This window comes from Sturnira hondurensis, unplaced genomic scaffold, assembly GCF_014824575.4.
Source record: "Sturnira hondurensis isolate 20B ecotype Veracruz unplaced genomic scaffold, ASM1482457v3 Scaffold0007406, whole genome shotgun sequence".
Classification (NCBI taxonomy): Eukaryota; Metazoa; Chordata; class Mammalia; order Chiroptera; family Phyllostomidae; genus Sturnira; species Sturnira hondurensis.
Window position 1 is genome coordinate 17,331,847 of NW_028080037.1, and position 19,004 is coordinate 17,350,850.

A 19,004-nucleotide genomic window follows, 5' to 3' on the forward strand; every position below is an offset into this window, starting at 1 on the left:
CGATGGAAAATAAACAGTTTCAAAAAAAAGTTATTGTAAAAGTAATACCTGCTTGTCATAAAATATTAAACTAGGATAAGAATATAAAATTCAAAGTGCCCAGCCTTATAATCCCAGAAATAAATGTTGATAGTTTAGTGTGTGCCTTGCAGACATTTTCTTTGTATGTCTGTATGTATGTGCCCATTTATATACTTTGTTTTTACCCATTCATACTCATACTATTGCAACCTGACCTTTTAAAAAATATTTTTTATTAAATAAATTTATGTGCATATACAAAAATAAACTAATATGGGTATTTCCATTCACCATCCAGCTCCAACAACCATTGGCTTTCCAGTTCTTACTTCATTTTTTTCTTTTTCTCTTTTCTCTTGGAGTATTTTAAAGATTATTTATTTATTTTTAGAGAGAGGGGAAGGGATGGAGGAAGAGACGGAGAGAAACATCAATGTGTGGTTGCCTTTCACGCACCCCACACTTGGGACCAGGGCTGCAACCCAGGCATGTGCCCTGACTGGGAATCGAACTGGTGACCCTTTGGTTTGCAGGCCAGCACTCAATCCACTGAGCCACACCAGCTGGGGCACTCTTGGGAGTATTCTAAAGCAAATTCCAAACATCATATCATTCCTTTATTAAGTGTTTCTAGAAGTTGAGAGTTTTTCAAAAACATATAATACCATTATCATAATATTAACAATAATTCCTGATATCAACTAATACTCAGGTTAAATCTAATTTTTACCAGTCATCTCACAAATGTCTTTTTGCAGTTGGTTTGGTTTGGTTCCAGTGAGACTCTCACACTGCCCGGGGTCGGTATGTCTCAAGTTTCAGTCTGTACCCTCACACCCCTCCCGTGCTGTTTATTTTCTGGAGAACTTTGGTTATTTGTCCTGTAAAAAGTCCCCCATTCTGGATTTGCTGACTGCATCGTCCTGGAGTTGTTTGACACATGCGTCTGTCTGTGCCCCGTTTTCCTGTAAACGGGTAAATTCATTTAGAGACTCGATGAGAGCCCGTGTTTTATTTCTGAGACGGGAATGCGTCAGGGTTGCGGCCCTGTACTTCCAGTCGCATCGCGTCAGGAGGCTGTCGTTCAGGTTGATGATCCATGGACCTGACTTGATGGTTGTCTTTCTCATCTGTACACCCATAACCCTTCATTTTAGATGTTCGGGGTTTTTTAGAGAAACATATGTATATAATATGTGAATTATGCCTCATTAAAAATAATTTAAAAGTTTTTAAAAGATAAAGAAATACTTAAATGATCGTGTGCAGACCTCTGGAATAAAGCATCAATTGAAGTCATAAAAGAAAAAAGAAAAGAAACACATGTGTCCAGTACTTAAACTAAAATGGCAAAGAAAGGCAGTCAGGTGGTCCTCACAGTCGGGCTTCGGTCTGTGTGTGGAAGGGAGGAAGCCTGGGATATGGGGAGCTTTTTGGAGCCAAGGCCAGCAAGGCCCTGATGCTGCCGGCAGCCAACTAGCTGCCCTTCTGGGACATTATGTAAAATGATGTAACTGAGTGAAAAAGTGGCCGGGAGCCGGTTTCCTCTCCCTGCCCAAGTCACTGAGCTGCTGTCATGGTGAGGGAAACTCGTGAGTCCAGCGTTCTGAGTCGGTGGTGCGGAGGAAGGCTTCTTGGCCTGAGGGGACTCTGGGTTTTTGGTCCTTGCCTCCTCCTACTTGGAAGCCGGAACCTGGGTGGTCGTGTAGTGCTCCAGTCTTGTGGCGGAACCATCTACTTCGGAGAGGTGGGTAAGATGACCCTCAATGGCACAGCTTCAGAGGCGGCAAGTGGCACCTCTGAGACCATGTAGTCCAGTGCCTCAGTTTGCAGAAAACTGTGGCCCAGAGAGAAGAAGGGGGTCCCCAAACCACCTGTTGGCTGGAACCAGCATCCCAACCTTCGGCTCTCCGTGCCAGCCAGCTGGCGTTTCCTCCTTGGAGTTTCTGAGGTGGTGAGGGGTCAGGTTCTTCCCAGATTCTTAATCTGCACCAAGAATTTCTGGGTATCCTTTGGTATTGGTCTTATCCTCCGGGTTCAACTCCTGGCAGGTTCTTTGATTCGGAGGAGGTAGCAAACAGCGGTCTCTTTCTTCCAGCGTTTGGTGGCCAGCTGGTCCGTTGTAGCACAGATGTTTGAGTGCAGATGGGGCGCAGTGAGTCTCAGTCTCAGCTCCACATTAGTCACCTCGCTGAGACGTCTTGAGCTGGCCGTTTCCTAAAGAGATTGGACCAGTTTTGCCCAAAGGTTGGTATAAGTATGCCAAATGGTTTCAGGTAGTATGAGAATAAGAGATTTTCCTTCAAATATAATTTATATTTGTTTTTCACTTTTGGTAAGTCATACTGGTTTTCTATTTTCAGCAGTGTCATAAGCCTCCTTTTTAAACGTATTGAGGCTAAAAAGCTGACAAATTCAGACAACATAAGGCAGGTGGTAGTCTAACCTGGCAGAAGAGAGTGTGAAGATCGCATTGTAGAAGACATTGACCCAGGCAGCATTTGTGGTCCTTCCTAGTTTCCTAATCCTTCAAAGTTGACAGGGTTGTCTTTGTATTCTGGCATATACCAGTCACAAACGTTCTGGCCTGAGCATGTTCACCTGCAAGTACAGAGGCTATCAAAAGTTAGGGCACAGCCTGTGAATGTTCCATTTGATTGAGTGTGTGTTTATCACCTGGGGTGGTTGTCCTGGGCGAATGTGAAGACAGTGAGACCCAGTTCTGATGGGGAGTCATCTGGAGGTTGCTCTGTATTGGTGCAGTTTGTGCATTTGTTGTAAATTCGGGGCTGTGTTCATCCAAAGTTCCCGAGTCATTGCTCTCTGGATAGTGCCCCACGGCTGTCATCCTCGCAGCTCCTGGGAAGTCTGCCAGGGATTCAGTCATAATCTGAACGTCTGGAGCTGAGGAAAAATGGGAGTATTGACATGGAGGCCAGGGGAGTGAGCTGCAGAAATGGGCAGTCAAGGGCTCTCTGCCTTTTAGGGTTTTCCTGGGGAGAATCTTCACTCAAGAGTTTGCTGACAGCCAAGGATGGCAAGCAAGGGGCCCTCGGCCTCTGCATCCCCTGAGAACTCCAGCGCCGGGGGACCCAGCGGCAGCAGCAATGGTGCTGGCGAAAGCGGAGGGCAGGACAGCACCTTCGAGTGCAACATCTGCCTGGACACAGCCAAGGATGCCGTCATCAGCCTCTGCGGTCACCTCTTCTGGTCAGTACTCCTGCCCCTGCCCCAGAGGACAGACTGCCAAGCTTGGAAAGCTTGTAGCCCTGGACAGCCCTGGGAAAGGTTTCCTACACAGTTTGGGTCCTGATACACTCAGACCCAAAGGCAGCTGGCTTGGGTTCTCGTACCAGCTCTACTGCTGGTGAGCCAAGCGACTTAGGGCAAATCCTGTCCCAACCCTGGGCTTCGTGTCCCCATCACTAAAGTAATAACATGATTTGTGAGCCCTTCCTGCGTGCTACTTGCTGCGCTAGCCGAGAGGCAGTATGGTCGTTCCGAGTGAGGACCGTGGAGCCAGGCTGTCTCGCTGTGAACCCTGACTGCCACCTTCCTGCTGGGTGGCCTTGAGCAAGGCACTGACACTCTGCCTCATTTTATAAGATTATTTGTGAGCATTAAATCACTTGAAATATGTAAAAGGCACATAGCACATGGTAAAATACTATGTGTTAGCTATGATGCTAATATCGTTACCGTATTTTATGTAGTATATCAGAATGAAGTGGCAGAGTCAGTGGCCATTCCAGCCTCGATGGCTGCAGAACCACCTCTTAGCTCTGAGAACCTGGGTGAGCGTTGAGATCTTCCCCGCCCCCCTGGGTTTTGAGTTGGACCTTGAAAGGTGAATTGGAGTATTACAAAGGTGAGAATGTCAGGTAGGGCAAAGAGTATCACCCCAAGACAGGCAATTTCTAGGGACAGGCATTGCCCTGTTGCATTCATCTGAGACCCTAAAGCCACCCTGTAGCTCAAATAGCACTGTGCATGGGGGCTGTGGACTGAAGGGTGTTTGAATAGTTAAGGGAGGGTTTAGCCAGATTATCACACCCGGATTTAACTGAGTAGGACATAGAGCTGCTGGATATTTTTGAGCAGGGAAGTGGTGTGAGGAGAGGATCATTTAAGCATTATTTAAGGGAATTAAATTGGCCACAGTGAAATGATTAATTAATTGATGAGTGGATAGAGTGAGGTAGAGATTTTTGTTCTGGAGTCTCTTTCCCTAATCATTAAGTTTTATGCAGAAACTGGTGTCATCAACCCTCTCCTAGAATGTGGTGATACTCCAGTCTTGTGATGAGGGTATCATAAAAGCAAGACTTGAAATGAGTGACAAAATTAAGAATTAAGTCAGGGTATCAGTGGAAAGAACACAGACTCTAAACGAAGCAGATGCTTCTGGTTGGAGTGCCTGGCTCTGGGCAAATCTGCTGTCTTCTCTGTGACTCGGTTTTGTTATCTGTAAAATAGAGATACTTGCACTGTCTCAAAGGTCAGTTTGACTCCAGTGCCATTAACAGATGCAAAGCTATTCGGCCACAGACTGACACACAGTAGTTGCTTTGTAAATGGGAGTAACCCTCATCATTGTTATCATTCTTGATTTCCCCCCAGAAAAAGTTACCTCCACTTCTGCCCCACGGCCTTTGAGGGAGGTTGCCAGTGGAGATCTTCCATAATTTGGGATGCCCCTGGCTTAGTGTGGAACGGAGTTGCAAGGTTAATGCTGGAGTCAGATGTCAGGTGTCTGCTTTGTCCAGGGAGATTGCGTATCTGGATTGTGGGGCCAAACTGTGGTCCAGGAATTGGGGAAGGAATTATCCTCTGAGTCTGCTCAGCCAGAGGAGGTATGTTATTTGAGGGACAGAGTCCACATCCGCATTTTCCACTGTCCTGGCATGTGTTAAGTCTGCAGTTGATACTTGTTACTTGAATGAATGAATCAAGAGAGAAAAAAGTTAAAGATATGGAGTTAGAGTGACTTTTCCTTCAATTCTGTAAATGTCATTTTTTTGTACCCACTGCTGGGTGATAGGAAGGACAGTGAACTGGAAGCCAGGGGACTCATTTTCAGTCCTGGTGCTGTGGGCGGTCGTTTCATGTTTCTGAGCTTGGTTTTCTCATTTGAAAAATGAGAGATTGGGTAGCAACCGGTGTAGTGTTGGAGCAACCTCACTAGGCTCAAGGTAGCCCCTTCTGCTGAGCAGCAGCCTCCCATTCTTCTTGTTACTTAAAGATGTTTTTAACAGTGGACCTGAACTTTGCTGCCTGCTGAGTTCTCTAGGCTGAGGATAGCCTGAAGATCTTGTTAAACTGGATCTAGAGCTACACATTCCTTTTGAGATTGAGGAGGCTAGAAGCCACTGAAATTGAGTCCAGAACATTAACGTGTGTGCGTGTGTGCATGGATGAGAGCATGAGAATGTCCCCATGAGTTTTTCTGCCAGAGGGTCCTTAACTTTTACTTACTGGATTCCTTTAGAGGCTAACCCCCGCCCCCCGCCTNGTTTCATGTTTCTGAGCTTGGTTTTCTCATTTGAAAAATGAGAGATTGGGTAGCAACCGGTGTAGTGTTGGAGCAACCTCACTAGGCTCAAGGTAGCCCCTTCTGCTGAGCAGCAGCCTCCCATTCTTCTTGTTACTTAAAGATGTTTTTAACAGTGGACCTGAACTTTGCTGCCTGCTGAGTTCTCTAGGCTGAGGATAGCCTGAAGATCTTGTTAAACTGGATCTAGAGCTACACATTCCTTTTGAGATTGAGGAGGCTAGAAGGCACTGAAATTGAGTCCAAAACATTAACGTGTGTGCATGTGTGCATGGATGAGAGCATGAGAATGTCCCCATGAGTTTTTCTGCCAGAGGATCCTTAACTTTTACTTACTGGATTCCTTTAGAGGCTAACCCCCACCCCCTGAGTTAGACTCGTAGAGAAGTTAGTTGGCATGGTCTGGTATGTGGGGGTCTTCACAAATAGGGGGCCCCAGGAGTGGAGATTGGTGTCTTGACTCCGTTGCTTCATTTTTCCTGTGTTTTTAAGCACAGTCTTTTTTTTTTAAGATTTTGTGTATTTATTTTTAGAGAAAGAGGGAGGGAGAAAAAAATTTATGAGAGAGAAACATCGATCAGTTGCATCTTGTACATACCCTGACTGGGGACTGAACCCGCAACCCTGGCATGTGCCCTGACTGGGAATCTGGCGACCCTTCACTTTGCAGGAGGATCCCCATCCACCTGGGCCACACCTTTCAGGGCTGTAGCCCAGTCTTTTCTCATTTTTGACACTAGCGATCCCCACCCAGCGGGGTGGCACTACTCCACAGTTCCATCTAGTTTTCCCATGCTTCCCATCTGTCTGCCCCTGCCTCGGTGTTTCTGCTAATAAAAAGCTTTTTTTTCTTCTTTTTCCCTCTTTCTCTTTTCTCCTTGATGCCTGGTTGCTCTGGGGACTCTGACAGTTGGCCGTGTTTACATCAGGTAAGATGCATTTCATTTTACTTTGTCTTTCATCAGCTGTGGTTGCACAAGACACCCCTCGTCTCAGGAGACTACTGTCAGAACCTGCAATCTCCCCTGCTTGTGGGCTCATTTGCTTGCCTCTCCCCCAACCCCCATCACATACCTGCCCACTGACAGGCACTTGATGAAACAGGGGCCAGTGTGGTACACAGGATGGTCCTGACTCTGCTGCCGGTGGCCTTTGTGCCCTTCTCAGGCCACTCCCTCTCTGGGTCTCAGTCCCTCATTTGTCATTTGGGTTGGATTTGATAGTATGCTAGTTTTAATTTTTGAGCTTGTGCCTCTAGAAAGTACCCCCTGTCATAACAACAGTTCCCCCTACCCTTGAAAATGTTAGGAAGGAGGAAACTTTTTAGGTCTCAACAGAGAGCTTTTGTGAGAGGAAAAAAGTCTGTTTTCCCAGCATTAGATTATGATGAAAATCAGTTAGTAAGTATTCACCGAGACCCAGGTGCCTGCTTGGTGAGACAGACCAGGGCTGGTGGTCACAACTGGCTGTGAGTAATCACTTCGAGCTGGCTGTCTCCATGGTTGTTGGCAGCGGAGCCCCACACTAGTAGGTGGCTTGGGCATGTGGGGCGAGGATGGAAGTTCCAGACCCCTGGAGCCTCAGGATCTGGGTGGGAGAAAGTGGGGAAAGTGAGCGGGGTTCCTGCTGAGTTCAGGGCTGTGCATTCTGATCCCAGGGAACCTGGTGAAACATGTCTGCCGTAAATTTATGAAGAGCACAATATACATAAGTTTTGGGGCTTTTGGCAATAAGATAAAGGAAATAAGATGTAAAATCATGGAACACTACCTTCTCCTTGGCACTGAAGTCCTAGATTCACACTTCTGTAATGCACTATATCACTAGGTCTAAAATGATAATGTATATTCTAAGATAAATGTTGAGAATATACATATGAAATTACTTAATGTCTTCAAGAACACTACAGGTAACATGTTTCTGTTTTTTTATTTTGTTTTTAAGGAAAGCTAATAGGTGCACTCCTGAGCCTCTCCCATCTCCCTCTTCTGCCCCCGGGCTCGTTGCCTTTATGCCTTTCCCCTCTGGAGCTCGAGGGGCCCTTCTTTTGTTTCCTGAGTCTGTGCAGCCCAGCTGGCTCACTTCTATTTTTGTTAACTTTCTAAACAAACTTTCTCTTATAATTTGAAAAAAAAAGAAAGTTAAAAAAAAACAAAATTTTTTATTGTAACCAGCGAAAGGGCCTGGGAAATCCAAAACAGGATTCTGGTGTTCTTCATAGTGAAGGAAATAGCTGAATGCCAAAATCAGTGAAAACACATTAAAAAAGCCACTAAGCAAATTTAGATAATGAGCAGAATCTACCCTTTAGCACATAGTAGTAAATCTCCAGAAAATGATCAGCTTATATCCAGATGCTGATGTGTGGAATTCAGAGTTGTTGAGGAAATGCTGTAGAAATGAGAAATCACAGAAATACTTGACTGCCAGGGTGATTCGATGGGTCCCTCGGGGGGTGGAGATACAAGTTTTGTTGCACCTGCACCTGTAGCCTAGACTGAGGGTGTGTCTGTCAGACACCTTGACACAGCTCCAGGCTTACAGTTTCTTCTGCCATGTTGCTGGAGCCCCTAGAGGGAACAAAGCATGAAGAAGCTTGTTTAATTACGATGGTATTTAAAGGCCATTTTGGTTTCACCACTAGTAAATATTTACTGAGTGACAGGAGCAGGAATCAAAGTCAGGTTCTTTGAGGTGTTCCCTGTTGGTGCTGGTGTTTCCAGTTTGAGGTCTCGAGTCCGTGGGGTTCTCCTAGCTCTGACAGCGCTCAGTGGTAGCCTTCCACCATTAATGCGTTCTTCTCTCCTGCTTGCAGTGGTTGGAGACCAGACCTAACAGACAGGTGTGTCCAGTTTGCAAAGCCGGGATCAGCCGAGACAAAGTCATCCCACTCTATGGCAGAGGCAGCACTGGGCAGCAGGACCCCAGGTGAGGCCTTGGGGCACCTCGCACACCCACTCTTCCCCTTTGGACAGGAATTCGCTTCATTCTGCGCCAGCTCACCTCACCCTTGACTCAGCACTTGCGGATCCTCGGTTCTGAGGCGGTTGTGATCCAGATGGGAGTGAGCCAGGAGGGAACGAGAGCCAGTCTGCCACTTGCTGAGCTGTAATGCAGATGTCCACGGAGTGTGTGCCAGGGCAGGCAGTGTGCTCGGCGCACAAGACAGCACACTTCGCAAGTGTGCAAAGTGCTGTAAAGGAGCAGCCTGCAAAGCAGGGTGTCCAGCAGGAGTCTGCAGGGAAGTAGGTTGCTGTAGCAGTGATGTATAAAATTTGGGGGCAGGTTGGGGGCAGGGGGGTACAGGGGTCTGGGAGTCTTACAGAGTGGAGATTTCTGGGAATAGAGGTATGGCTAAGTCTGACATTCTCCAGACACAAGTACTGAGAGCCTTTTGTGATGTGGTGCCTGTGCAAGTATGCACACAGCCACACCTGAACTCCCACCCACCCCAGCATGCCCTGTGCCCAGATACATTGGACTTCTCTTAAAGGTATTCACCCTTTCACATTCATGAGCTTTTGTATTTAAATCTTTGTTTTTTAATATCTTATTTATTTACTTGTTTACCTTTGGAGAGAGGGGAAGACAAGGAGAAAGAGGGATGTGTGAAACATCAGTCAGCTGCCGATCTGCTGCCTCTTGCATGCCCTCTACTGGAGACCTGGCATGCAACCCAGGCATGTGCCCTCACTGGGAATCAAACTGGTGACCCTTCGGTTCACAGGCCAGCACTCAGTCCACTGAGCCACACCAGCCAGGGCAGCCTTTGTATTTGTTTTTCCTTTGCCTCTTCTGCCCCCTCTGCCAGTTCTGCTCAACCCTCGTCCTCCTCAAACTTCTGCCTGTCTATAATGAGTAGCCCTAAAGTTACCTCCTCCTTGAAATGGCCCTTGTTTTCCATATTAGTTGCTCTCACCCATGCTCCCACCCCATTTAGTTTGCACCTCTGTTAAAGAAGTCCCTTACCATGCTGTATTGGTGTTGGTTGTAGTCCCCTTTAAACCATGGACACCTCAAGAATAGGGTTTGTCCTCAGTCTTAGTATTGGTAACCTACCTTGAGCTTGATGGGTAACAAGTCCTCAGTCCAGTATTTGTGGAACGAGTGATGGAAGAGGCTAGGACCCCGAGGTAAAAAGAATAGTGTGAAGTACTTGCCCAAGAGTAGTGGGAAGAAAAGCTGAAGTAAATAGGGGCAGATCAGAGAGACCATGAATCTCAGACTTCTCTGCTGACAGACTACCCTCTGTTTCAATTTGGATTTGGGACTTTTTATTTGCATATAAATAAAAATGTCCCTGTATCACATGGTCCAGGGACAGATGTCTGGCTGGCATGCTTCACCGATCTGGCTCAGGCTCTCTGAGAGGAGTAGGCTGAGTGCAGTCTGCTGAGAATCTTATAAACAAGCTGATTTTCTCCTTAATTTTCCATAGGTAGGGAAAAACAGTTGCAAGTAGAATAAAGAATTATTCAGTATTTGGTTTATTTTGGCATAGGTCCGTTCATGCACTGAGCAGGAAAAGGGGCATGGCCCTGGTGAAGAACTCAGAGCAGCTCAAAACATTTTCACTGTTTCCATTTCAGAGAGAAGACGCCTCCCCGTCCTCAAGGTCAGAGGCCAGAGCCGGAGAACAGAGGGGTGAGGACAACTCTAGGAGAAGCTTCTTGTAATGAGCCCATAGCTTTTAGAAGTGTCTCTCTTGGCCCTGTACTTTTTCTGTCTTGATTATAAAGGTAAAGGAAAACCTGGAAAATACAGAAAGGAAAGGAAGAGAAACCATTTATAATCACACCATCCAGAGATAATCACGGGAAATATTTTGGTCTATTTTCTTTTTACTTTTCTATAATTATGTGTACATACAAGTTTTATAGACCTTTTTATGTCTGTGTATTTTATTTATAGATGTGCATATATACATATTTTTAAAAAATATTTGCCTCCTGTTTTGTGACCCCCTTTTAAAATCTATTCTATATTAAGTGCCTTCTGTGTAGGAGCATCATTCTAGGCATAGATAACACGTCCGTGAACATAGCAAAGATCTTGCCCTTACAGAGTTTACATTCCGGGGAGCGGAGGGCACTTGCAGTGACATAAATTCCGATTTTACGCGTCAGTAATATTTTATGTAGAGTGTCCCCATGCTTGGACTTGACATAATTTATTTAATCTATTGTTGGACATTTAGCTGTTTCCTTTTTTTCCCCCCTATTTTATTTTATTTTTAAAAACATTTTTTTAATTTATTTTTAGAGACAAGGGAAGGGAAGGAGAGAGTGGGAGAGAAACATCAATGTGTGGTTGCCTCTCATGTGCCCCCTGCTGGGGACCTGGCCTGCAACCCAGGCATGTGCCCTGACTGGGAATCAAACTGTGATCCCTTAGTTCGCAGGCCCGTGCTCAATCCACTGAGCTACACCAGCCAGGGCTTTTCCCCCCTATTTTAAAAAACTCTGATGAACTTAAAGATTTTTGAGCAGGTTCATGATTATTTTACTAGGATAAATTCTTAGAGGTAGAATTATTGGCTCAATAATTTTGCACATTTAAATTAGGTGTTAGTCTTTTTTTAAATTTCTTATCAAGATATTTAAAAACTTTTTGAAGTAAAATACTTATCCATACTGCCAGAATCCCACAGGTATATTTTCATTTTCCCATCTTTTTTTCATCTGTATGCTATGTATGTGTGTGTATATATCTTATGTAGTCATCATCATTCTCTTCGCTGCTGTAAGTTTTGATTGACAGTATTTTTTATGATGTTCTGTAGTGTCCTCTTTATTTTTATTATTATTATTATTTAAGATTTTATTTATTTATTTTTAGAGAGAGGGGAGGGGATGGAAAAAGAGGTAGAGAAGTATCTGTGTGAGAGGGAAAACATCAATCAGGTCCTCTTATACGCGCCCCAACTGGGGACCTGGCCTGCAACCCAGGTATGTGCCCTGACGGGGTTGAACCTGCAACCTTTTGGTGTATGGGATGATGCTCCAACCAACTGAGCCTCCCAGCCAGGGCACTCTTTTTTTTTTTTTTTTTTTTAATTTATTTTTTAGAGGGGAAGGAGAGAGGGAGAGAAACATCAATGTATGGTTGCCTTTTGTGCCTCCCATGCTGGTAGTTAGCCTGCAAGGAACCGGCCTGCAACCCAGGCATGTGCCCTGACTGGGAATCGAACCGCGATTGTCTGGTTCGCAGGCCCGCGCTCAATCCACTGAGCTACGCCAGCCAGGGCCGCCAGGGCACTCTTTATTGTTTTTTAAAGGTACTGTTTATTCCATTGCATCTTGATGCATTTTAATTTAGGTTTTCACATTGAAGAACCTTTTAGTTTCTTCCAGATTTTGTCACAGTGACCATCTTGGCACTTTTTTTTCCCTATTTGAATTATGGCATTTTCTTAGGATTCCTAGAGATGGATTATTGAGTCGGGTCTTGGTATAAATTAAGGGTCTCTTCTCCAGATTACCCTCAATAGTAACAGCAACAAACACTTGTTGAATGATTATTATATACAAACAACTATATGTAAATGGCTTTATATTCACAATCTCATTTACATTGCACATCAACTCATCTAACAGAAGAACAAAGCGAGGCCCCATAGATGACTTGCCTGGGGTCTCACAGACAGGGCTGAAATCGGGGGCGGGGGGTGTGCTATGGAAGTCCCTATTCCTGACTCCCGGGCAACACCACTGTAACCTTTGCAGGCTCTGCTTCCCAACAGTATTAGCTGCTGACCCAGGAATCGGAGACCCTGGCCTTGGTGACTGCCATGGACACCTTCAGCATTTATAAGCACCTGCAGCCACCAATGATACTTTTTGCCTCTGCCACCCTAGGAAAATAAACCCGAACGTGGAGACTTGTGGGACTGTACAGATGGTGTTAGAGAGGGCCCAGGAGTTAGCCCTGGGGGTGCACTGAACGAGGCAGTGGTTCCCGATGAAACAGGCAATACCTGTCTTGGCAAGGCAGCCCCGGTTCCAGGAGCCTCGGGCTCTCACCCATACTGGGTCTAAATAGGAAGCATTTCTGCACTGAGATGGAAACTGGTTGTTTTCCTTCCATGTAGGTTTCCCTCTTATTAAATTGACTACTAAGCTTTATAGGTAGTGACACCTAGCAAGAAGTTTGGAACTGGGTATGCCAGGCTGCTCAGGACGGGACAGGGAGCAGTCACTTTCACGGTTTGTGAAAGACTCACAAATGAAAGTGCTTTGTGGAGAGCTTTTGGCCCACTCGTTTTTCTTCTTTTTGTAATCATTTGTCCTAAAGATCTACCCAGGGATGTAGGAAAGGAGAGAATTTTTTTTTGTAAAACATGTGCAGTCGTTAAGAGCATGGGCTTTCTGGTTATACTGATGTAGCTTTAGATCTGAGCTCGTTACCACCTTCAGGTCGTTACTTCACCTCTCCGAGCCTCAGTCTGGTCACTTGTAAAGTGTGGGTGATGCTGCTGTAAGAGTTCAACGGGATTTATGTCTCCTGGTGGTTGACGTGCTGCCCAGCACAGAGTTAGCACTTAGAAAGTGGGAGTTACTTACAGTGTTGTGAGTCCTTCTGAGTCTTGCTGTGTGGAAGGTGATGCCGTGTAGAACCTGAATGGGCAGAGTGCAGGCTGGCACACCGCATGGCTGACAGAGGCTGTTAGGGGGCGGGGCTGTGAAATGAACAGTGGACACAGAGACTGTGACTTCCTGTCAGGTGTTCCTGTAATGTGTGAATTTTGTACAACAAGCATATATTACTTTTATATCGGAATATTGGAACTTCTCTAACTTACCAGAAAATTTAACTTCTTGATATGAATAGAAAATTTTCAGAGAAAACACATATCCATATCTTGTCCACATATTGTCATGGACCTGTGACCATGGCGCCCAGCCAGTGGCACCTGACAGCGCAGTCGCAGCTTTTCTGTGTTGCGTGGTCAGCGTAATGGTCCTTTGAGAGCACGTATCAAGATTTTTACCATGAGCTCCATCATGTTGCTATTACTGATCATGTGTAGCTTGCACTGATGTTCCCTTGTAATTGGGTGTAAGAGTTATCACCAATTTTGCTATTGTAAAGCGTGTGGAAAATCTCACTGGTGCCCTGGCTGGTGTAGTTCAGTGGATTGAGCATGGGCCTGCGAACCAGAGAATCGCAGTTCGATTCCCAGTCAGGGCACATGCCTGGGTTGCCGGCCAGTTCCCAGCAGGGGACACACAATACATTGTGTGTCCTCGGCAGAGGCAACCGTACATTGATATTTCTCTCCCTCTCTCCTTTCCTTCCCCTCTAAAGATAAATAAATAAAATATTTAAAAAGAAAAAGAAAAGAAAATCTCACTGGCTAGCGTGGGACTCTGGGAAATAACCTGGAGCTGCAAGTACACTGACTGCTTCAGCAGAGTGTTTTACTTAGGGTCAGAGCCCATTCTTTCTGGTATTCAGATCACCTTAGCTGGGACTCCTTATAGACTGGAGGGGCAGAGGGGCCACCAGGGTTCCTCTGCCTTGGGGTCTAGATAGGAGGAAAAGATGTCCCCCCTCAGAAACAGGTGGCAGAGGACAGGGAGGAGAGGTGGGTGCCACATGTAACTTGACATGTTTAACAGGTTCAGGAGAAACCTGCTTGTTCTGCTTCTTAATTGCATTTCTTCTACACAGGGATTTCAAGGGTTTGGATTTGGAGATGGTGGCTTTCAGATGTCTTTTGGAATTGGGGCGTTTCCCTTTGGAATATTCGCCACAGCATTTAACATAAATGATGGGCGGCCTCCTCCAGGTGAGACCTCATTTCCTTGGTACTTCTACTTGAAGGCTTCTCAGTATCCGGCAGTGTATAGGGTACAGATAATTGTTACTACATGGATAATCAGCTTTTTCAAAATGTGCTGAACTCGCTCCAGATTCCTGGGAGTTGTGCTGATGATACTGCATGCTTGCCAACTATTGGGCATGTTCAGAGTGCTTTCTGTTACAGACTCGGGGTCCTTGTGTGATAAGCCTGTGGGACAGATGTGTGATTAGCTCTGTTTCACAAATTAGAAAATACTCAGGAGTGTCTCCCAAGATATATCCCATGCACATAAAATGGAAAGGTATAAACCTTTTCGCAGCTGAAGAAAAACCAGGTCCTGCACATGTACCCCACCCCCAACCCTTACTTTGACCTTTAGGGGCCGGAACAAGCAAGGTGACCCACAAGGAGTCGGGGCCTCTCTGTTCTCTGGCATGTCTGTCCAGCTTCCCTCGGGACACACGTGGGGCTGGTCCCAAACCCCAGCCCTTTGGGAACTCTGTAGGTCTGCCACCTGCTGCTACCATTCTGCCTCCAGTGAGCTTGAGACTGCCAGCTGCATCCGGTGTAGATCAGGGCGGCAAGGTGGGTGCCCCTTCCTCCATCACAATCTGACACCTGGGTCAGGATCCTTACCACGGAACCTGCAGAGCTGCTGAGGGCAGCTGAGCTCTGATTGCAGTGCCTGGAGCCCCGTGTGTGCTAAGCACAGCAGGCACCTGTGCCTAGTTCCTCAGTGCAGTCTAGAAACCTATGCTCTAGGGACAGTAACCCACGCCTGGGCCACCCGAGTTGTCCTCTGCCCCCACCCTGGTGCTTGGCACATAGACTATCAAATAAGTCTTTGTTGACTGGTTGCCTGCATGAATCCCTCGTAGTACCTACTTGGGGAATAATACAGCACCAAGAAATCTTAAGAATACCCTTTCTTACCCCACCTACCTCAAAGGTTTCTCCTTTGTTCATATGTTTTCCATGAAGAAGGAGATCCCAAAGGGTAAGGCCCCGGGAGGACCCGATAGCTTGCTTCCTTCCAACCAGGTCCAAGGTTCACCTTGGGTTCCCTAGGTGAATGTAGTTCCACACCTGGGCTGGACTCTGGATCTCTTTACCCTCCTGCCACAATCAGACAGTTTTCTCTTGTCATATTTGGTACAGCTTGCCCATCAGGGTGTATAACTCTCCTTCGCCAATAGGCAGGACAGTGAGCTCCGCATAGCAGCTTTTCTCAAAGCAGAAAAGAGGGAGACCTAGTTTGTCAGCCCGCTTCTGCTGCTAGTTTGCTGTGCGATGAGAGAAATGGGTCGTTTTGCCCGTCTGGGCTCCAGCTCTCTCCTCTGGAGCAGGCAGGCGCTCCGTGATGCGCTCTCTGAGACCCCTCCCAGTGCAACAGTGCCAGGATCTAGAGACTCCGTGGTTCGAGGCAGTGCTTCAGTTTCTTCCTTTTTTAAAAAATTTAAGTGGAATTTATTGGGGGTGACATTGGTTAGTGAACTTACAGATTTCAGGTGTACAGTTGTCTAATGCATCTTACCACATTATGTGTTCACCACCAACTTTTCTTTCTTACAGAAAATGGGACTAGTACCCACCAAGCGGTAATCTGTGTGCAAAACACTTAGCACACAGGAGGTGCTTAACAAACAGTAGCTTTTCTGTCATTATTCTCTCCAAGAGTTCCCTGTCTTACCTGCACCAATAGGCCAAACCCCTTAGGAGACGATGTCCTCGTTACATTATTTCACATGTTTTCATAATTCCAGTTTTGTTTTGCATGATGTCATTTGGGATTTGGAAATCTTTTCAGTGTGCAGGATTTTGGTGTGAGGAGTGGAAGGTTGATGCTTCTTGGCTCTGTGCCGTGTGGGTAGTGTGCATGGCTGCAGTGTTAACACTTCTCTTCTCCCTCCTGTCTCTCTAGCTGTCCCCGGAACACCCCAGTATGTGGATGAGCAGTTCCTGTCTCGCCTCTTCCTGTTTGTGGCCCTGGTGATCATGTTCTGGCTCCTAATTGCCTAATGCTGGGCTCCTCCATCCATGGCAGGGCCTCTGGACTGGTGACACACCACCCCCACCTTGATGTTTGGCTTCCTGGATAATCCTGACCCTGGAATCAGTGGGGTCAGTAACACATCAAGGACGTTTGCTTCTCCATCAGAGCTTTGGGACTCAATACCAGTTGTCAAGAACACTGGAGTATGGCCACTGCCATAAACACTCTGCTATAATCTCAGGCCTTGGCATTGAGTCGTCTCTCATGGGTTACACCATGAAACCCTATTCCAGCCAGCTCAGCAGCTCCTGACTCTGCACAGGGAAGAGGCAGAAGAGAGAAACTGTCAGTACAGTTTCACCCAAGTTTAAGAACAGAGAGATGAACCAAATGTTACTTATGGAAGCTTTCTTTCATCTCTTTTAAATACCCCTTGGTAAGTGGCCTCCAAAGTCAGTTGGGGTCCTCATACAGAGAGGTTCCCCTTCCACATCCCATTGCTACTCTGTCCTATTTCCTCCTCCCTCTCCTCTCCCTCTTCCTTCTTCTCCTCCTCCTCAGCAGAGATGCAGAAAATTGCCATCCTATATAAGATTGTAATTGCAGCAGCTGAAGCTAGAATCGTATCATGAATTCACCAGAGACCCAGTGATCTTTTTTTGGCTCTGGGCCATACTCAGTGTCTTTGGCCCCACAGAGTGGCTTGAATGACTTTCCCCCAAAAACTACACACATGTGCCTCTCTGCTGGAGAGCACACAGCCTAGACTACCGCTGTGCATCAGTAAAGACCTGCAGTTGGGACGCCAGTGGGACTCAGAGCTCTGATGCAGGGACAACCGAATGAGCAGCCTTGTCCCCAAGGCCACAGAGGTTGCACGTGGCAGGCAGACCTGCCTGCCCAAAGGAACCTGGGGCTTTGTCAAGTCAGTCCAGCTGCATGTTGCAGACCAGCCTCCTCAGAAGCAAAGTTGTCCTTAATGAAGAGGCAGGGAAGAGGGAAGACCCCCATTTTGGTATGGCTTGATAGACTTCCCCAAGAACTCCTTGCGAATGTGCTAAAACCGGGGAAGCATGCCACTCCAGAGCAGGCAACCCCTGATGATTTGTTAAAATGGGCCTGGGGGGCCTCAGCACAGCGATATCATGCGGCCTTGATTTGTTTTTCGACTACACAAGCTTCTTCCTCCAGATCTGATTGAGGGAGTGTGGTGCCAGGCAGGAGGATCGTTCACTAGATAGAATGATTCTTTCTCTTCCTAGAAAGCTAGTCTATTCCAGGAGACCCTAAGGGCGGAGGAGATGGTCTTCCTCTGGGGCCTCGGTCACATCCCTGGTGCACGGTTCCTGGCTTACCTCCAGCAATAGCCAAAAAATCGTAGAAAGCCCCACCTAGCGTTTCTTCCCAGATATGGCTCTGCATAGCATGTGGAAACCAAGACCTTACCCAAGATGAGGGAAGCCCTCCACCCGTCTCCACAGCCCTTATCCGTCCCCCCTGTATCTGAGTTCAATACCAGAGTTCAGTGTTAAAAGACAATATAAGTATTGAATAGGTGGTTCATTTGCTGAATCCATTTGGTAAAAATGAGCCTCTACAGTGATGGATTTTAAACATCTTGGGGGTACCCACTCAAGAGAGCTCTTTTTTTTATCACCTGATAATCCCCAAAGTGGGAAGCACCCTGGATTTTCTCAGCTGGAGAAGAAAATGGGGGGCAGATCCCTCAGTGCAGTGGCTCCACCTAGTGGTGAGAGAGAGGACTTCCGTCAAATGGGCCCACCAGAAACGGGTTTCCAGAAAAAAGATTAGAGAAGGGAAATGGGTGGGAAGATGAATCACCTGGACTCGTTAATGAAGTGGAGTGAGCCCAGGAAAGCTCTGCCAGCACAGATATTCCAGGAAGCTGTTAGCAGACCCATATTGGCTACATGCCCTTTGATTTTGAACCTTATAGGTCCCCACTCATCCTCCATCAGGAGCTGGGGCAGGAAAGCTGACTTGGGACTGCTGGCCCAGCCCTGGTAGGGAGCCTCCCCTTTCCACCACCCCTCATCAGGCTCGCTACCTTGCCCCATTGCCAAGGCAGTTTTTCTTTTGTGTGTTTTTCTATGTTCTTAACCTCTACCTAACCCCCACCCCCCCACCCCCCCACCCTGCTCCTGCCACCTTTGTGGATCAGGACCAGGTCTGAACCACAGAAAGAAAATGATACCATATACAGTGGCACACCTTGACCAGTCACTAATTTTCACTGTTGTGAAAGTGATCTGATTTAGAATTAAATGGTTTTACATTACTGTGAGCTTGGTGTCTGTGTCACGGGTCAGGGGTCAGGGGTATGGTTGGGGAGTAGTCACACTGATCTGGCCTCTGGGAAGCACCTGAGCGTCCTTGGGAATGTCATACTGAAGATGCAAGTTTTCCAGCACCATCGAGAATTAGAGATGAGAAGTGTTGCTGGAGACCGGGCTTCATACAGAGCCCTGCCCAAGGCGTGACCTGTCTGACGGTAGCAGCAGTCCTGACAAGAATGTGCAAGCCGCCATGATGGACCTTAGCTTGTGGCCCAGCAGAGGGGCCTTGAAGACAATTACAGGCTGCTCACCGTCAGCATTTCTCCACCTGTTTTG

General features: G+C 46.7%; 1 protein-coding gene across 1 annotated transcript in view; it reads left to right on the forward strand.

The window, feature by feature from the left end:
- The window catches only part of RNF185 (ring finger protein 185), a 34,112-nt gene extending 15,441 nt beyond the window's left edge, over window positions 1-18,671 (forward strand). Inside the window, exons 2-7 of the mRNA XM_037052546.1 lie at window positions 3,008-3,231; window positions 6,483-6,501; window positions 8,388-8,500; window positions 10,162-10,216; window positions 14,246-14,363; window positions 16,300-18,671. Coding sequence (XP_036908441.1) covers window positions 3,056-3,231; window positions 6,483-6,501; window positions 8,388-8,500; window positions 10,162-10,216; window positions 14,246-14,363; window positions 16,300-16,397 — 579 coding nt within the window. The 5' untranslated portion in view covers window positions 3,008-3,055 and the 3' untranslated portion in view covers window positions 16,398-18,671. The remainder of the gene's footprint in view (window positions 1-3,007; window positions 3,232-6,482; window positions 6,502-8,387; window positions 8,501-10,161; window positions 10,217-14,245; window positions 14,364-16,299) is intronic.
- The last annotated feature ends 333 nt before the right edge of the window (window positions 18,672-19,004 follow it).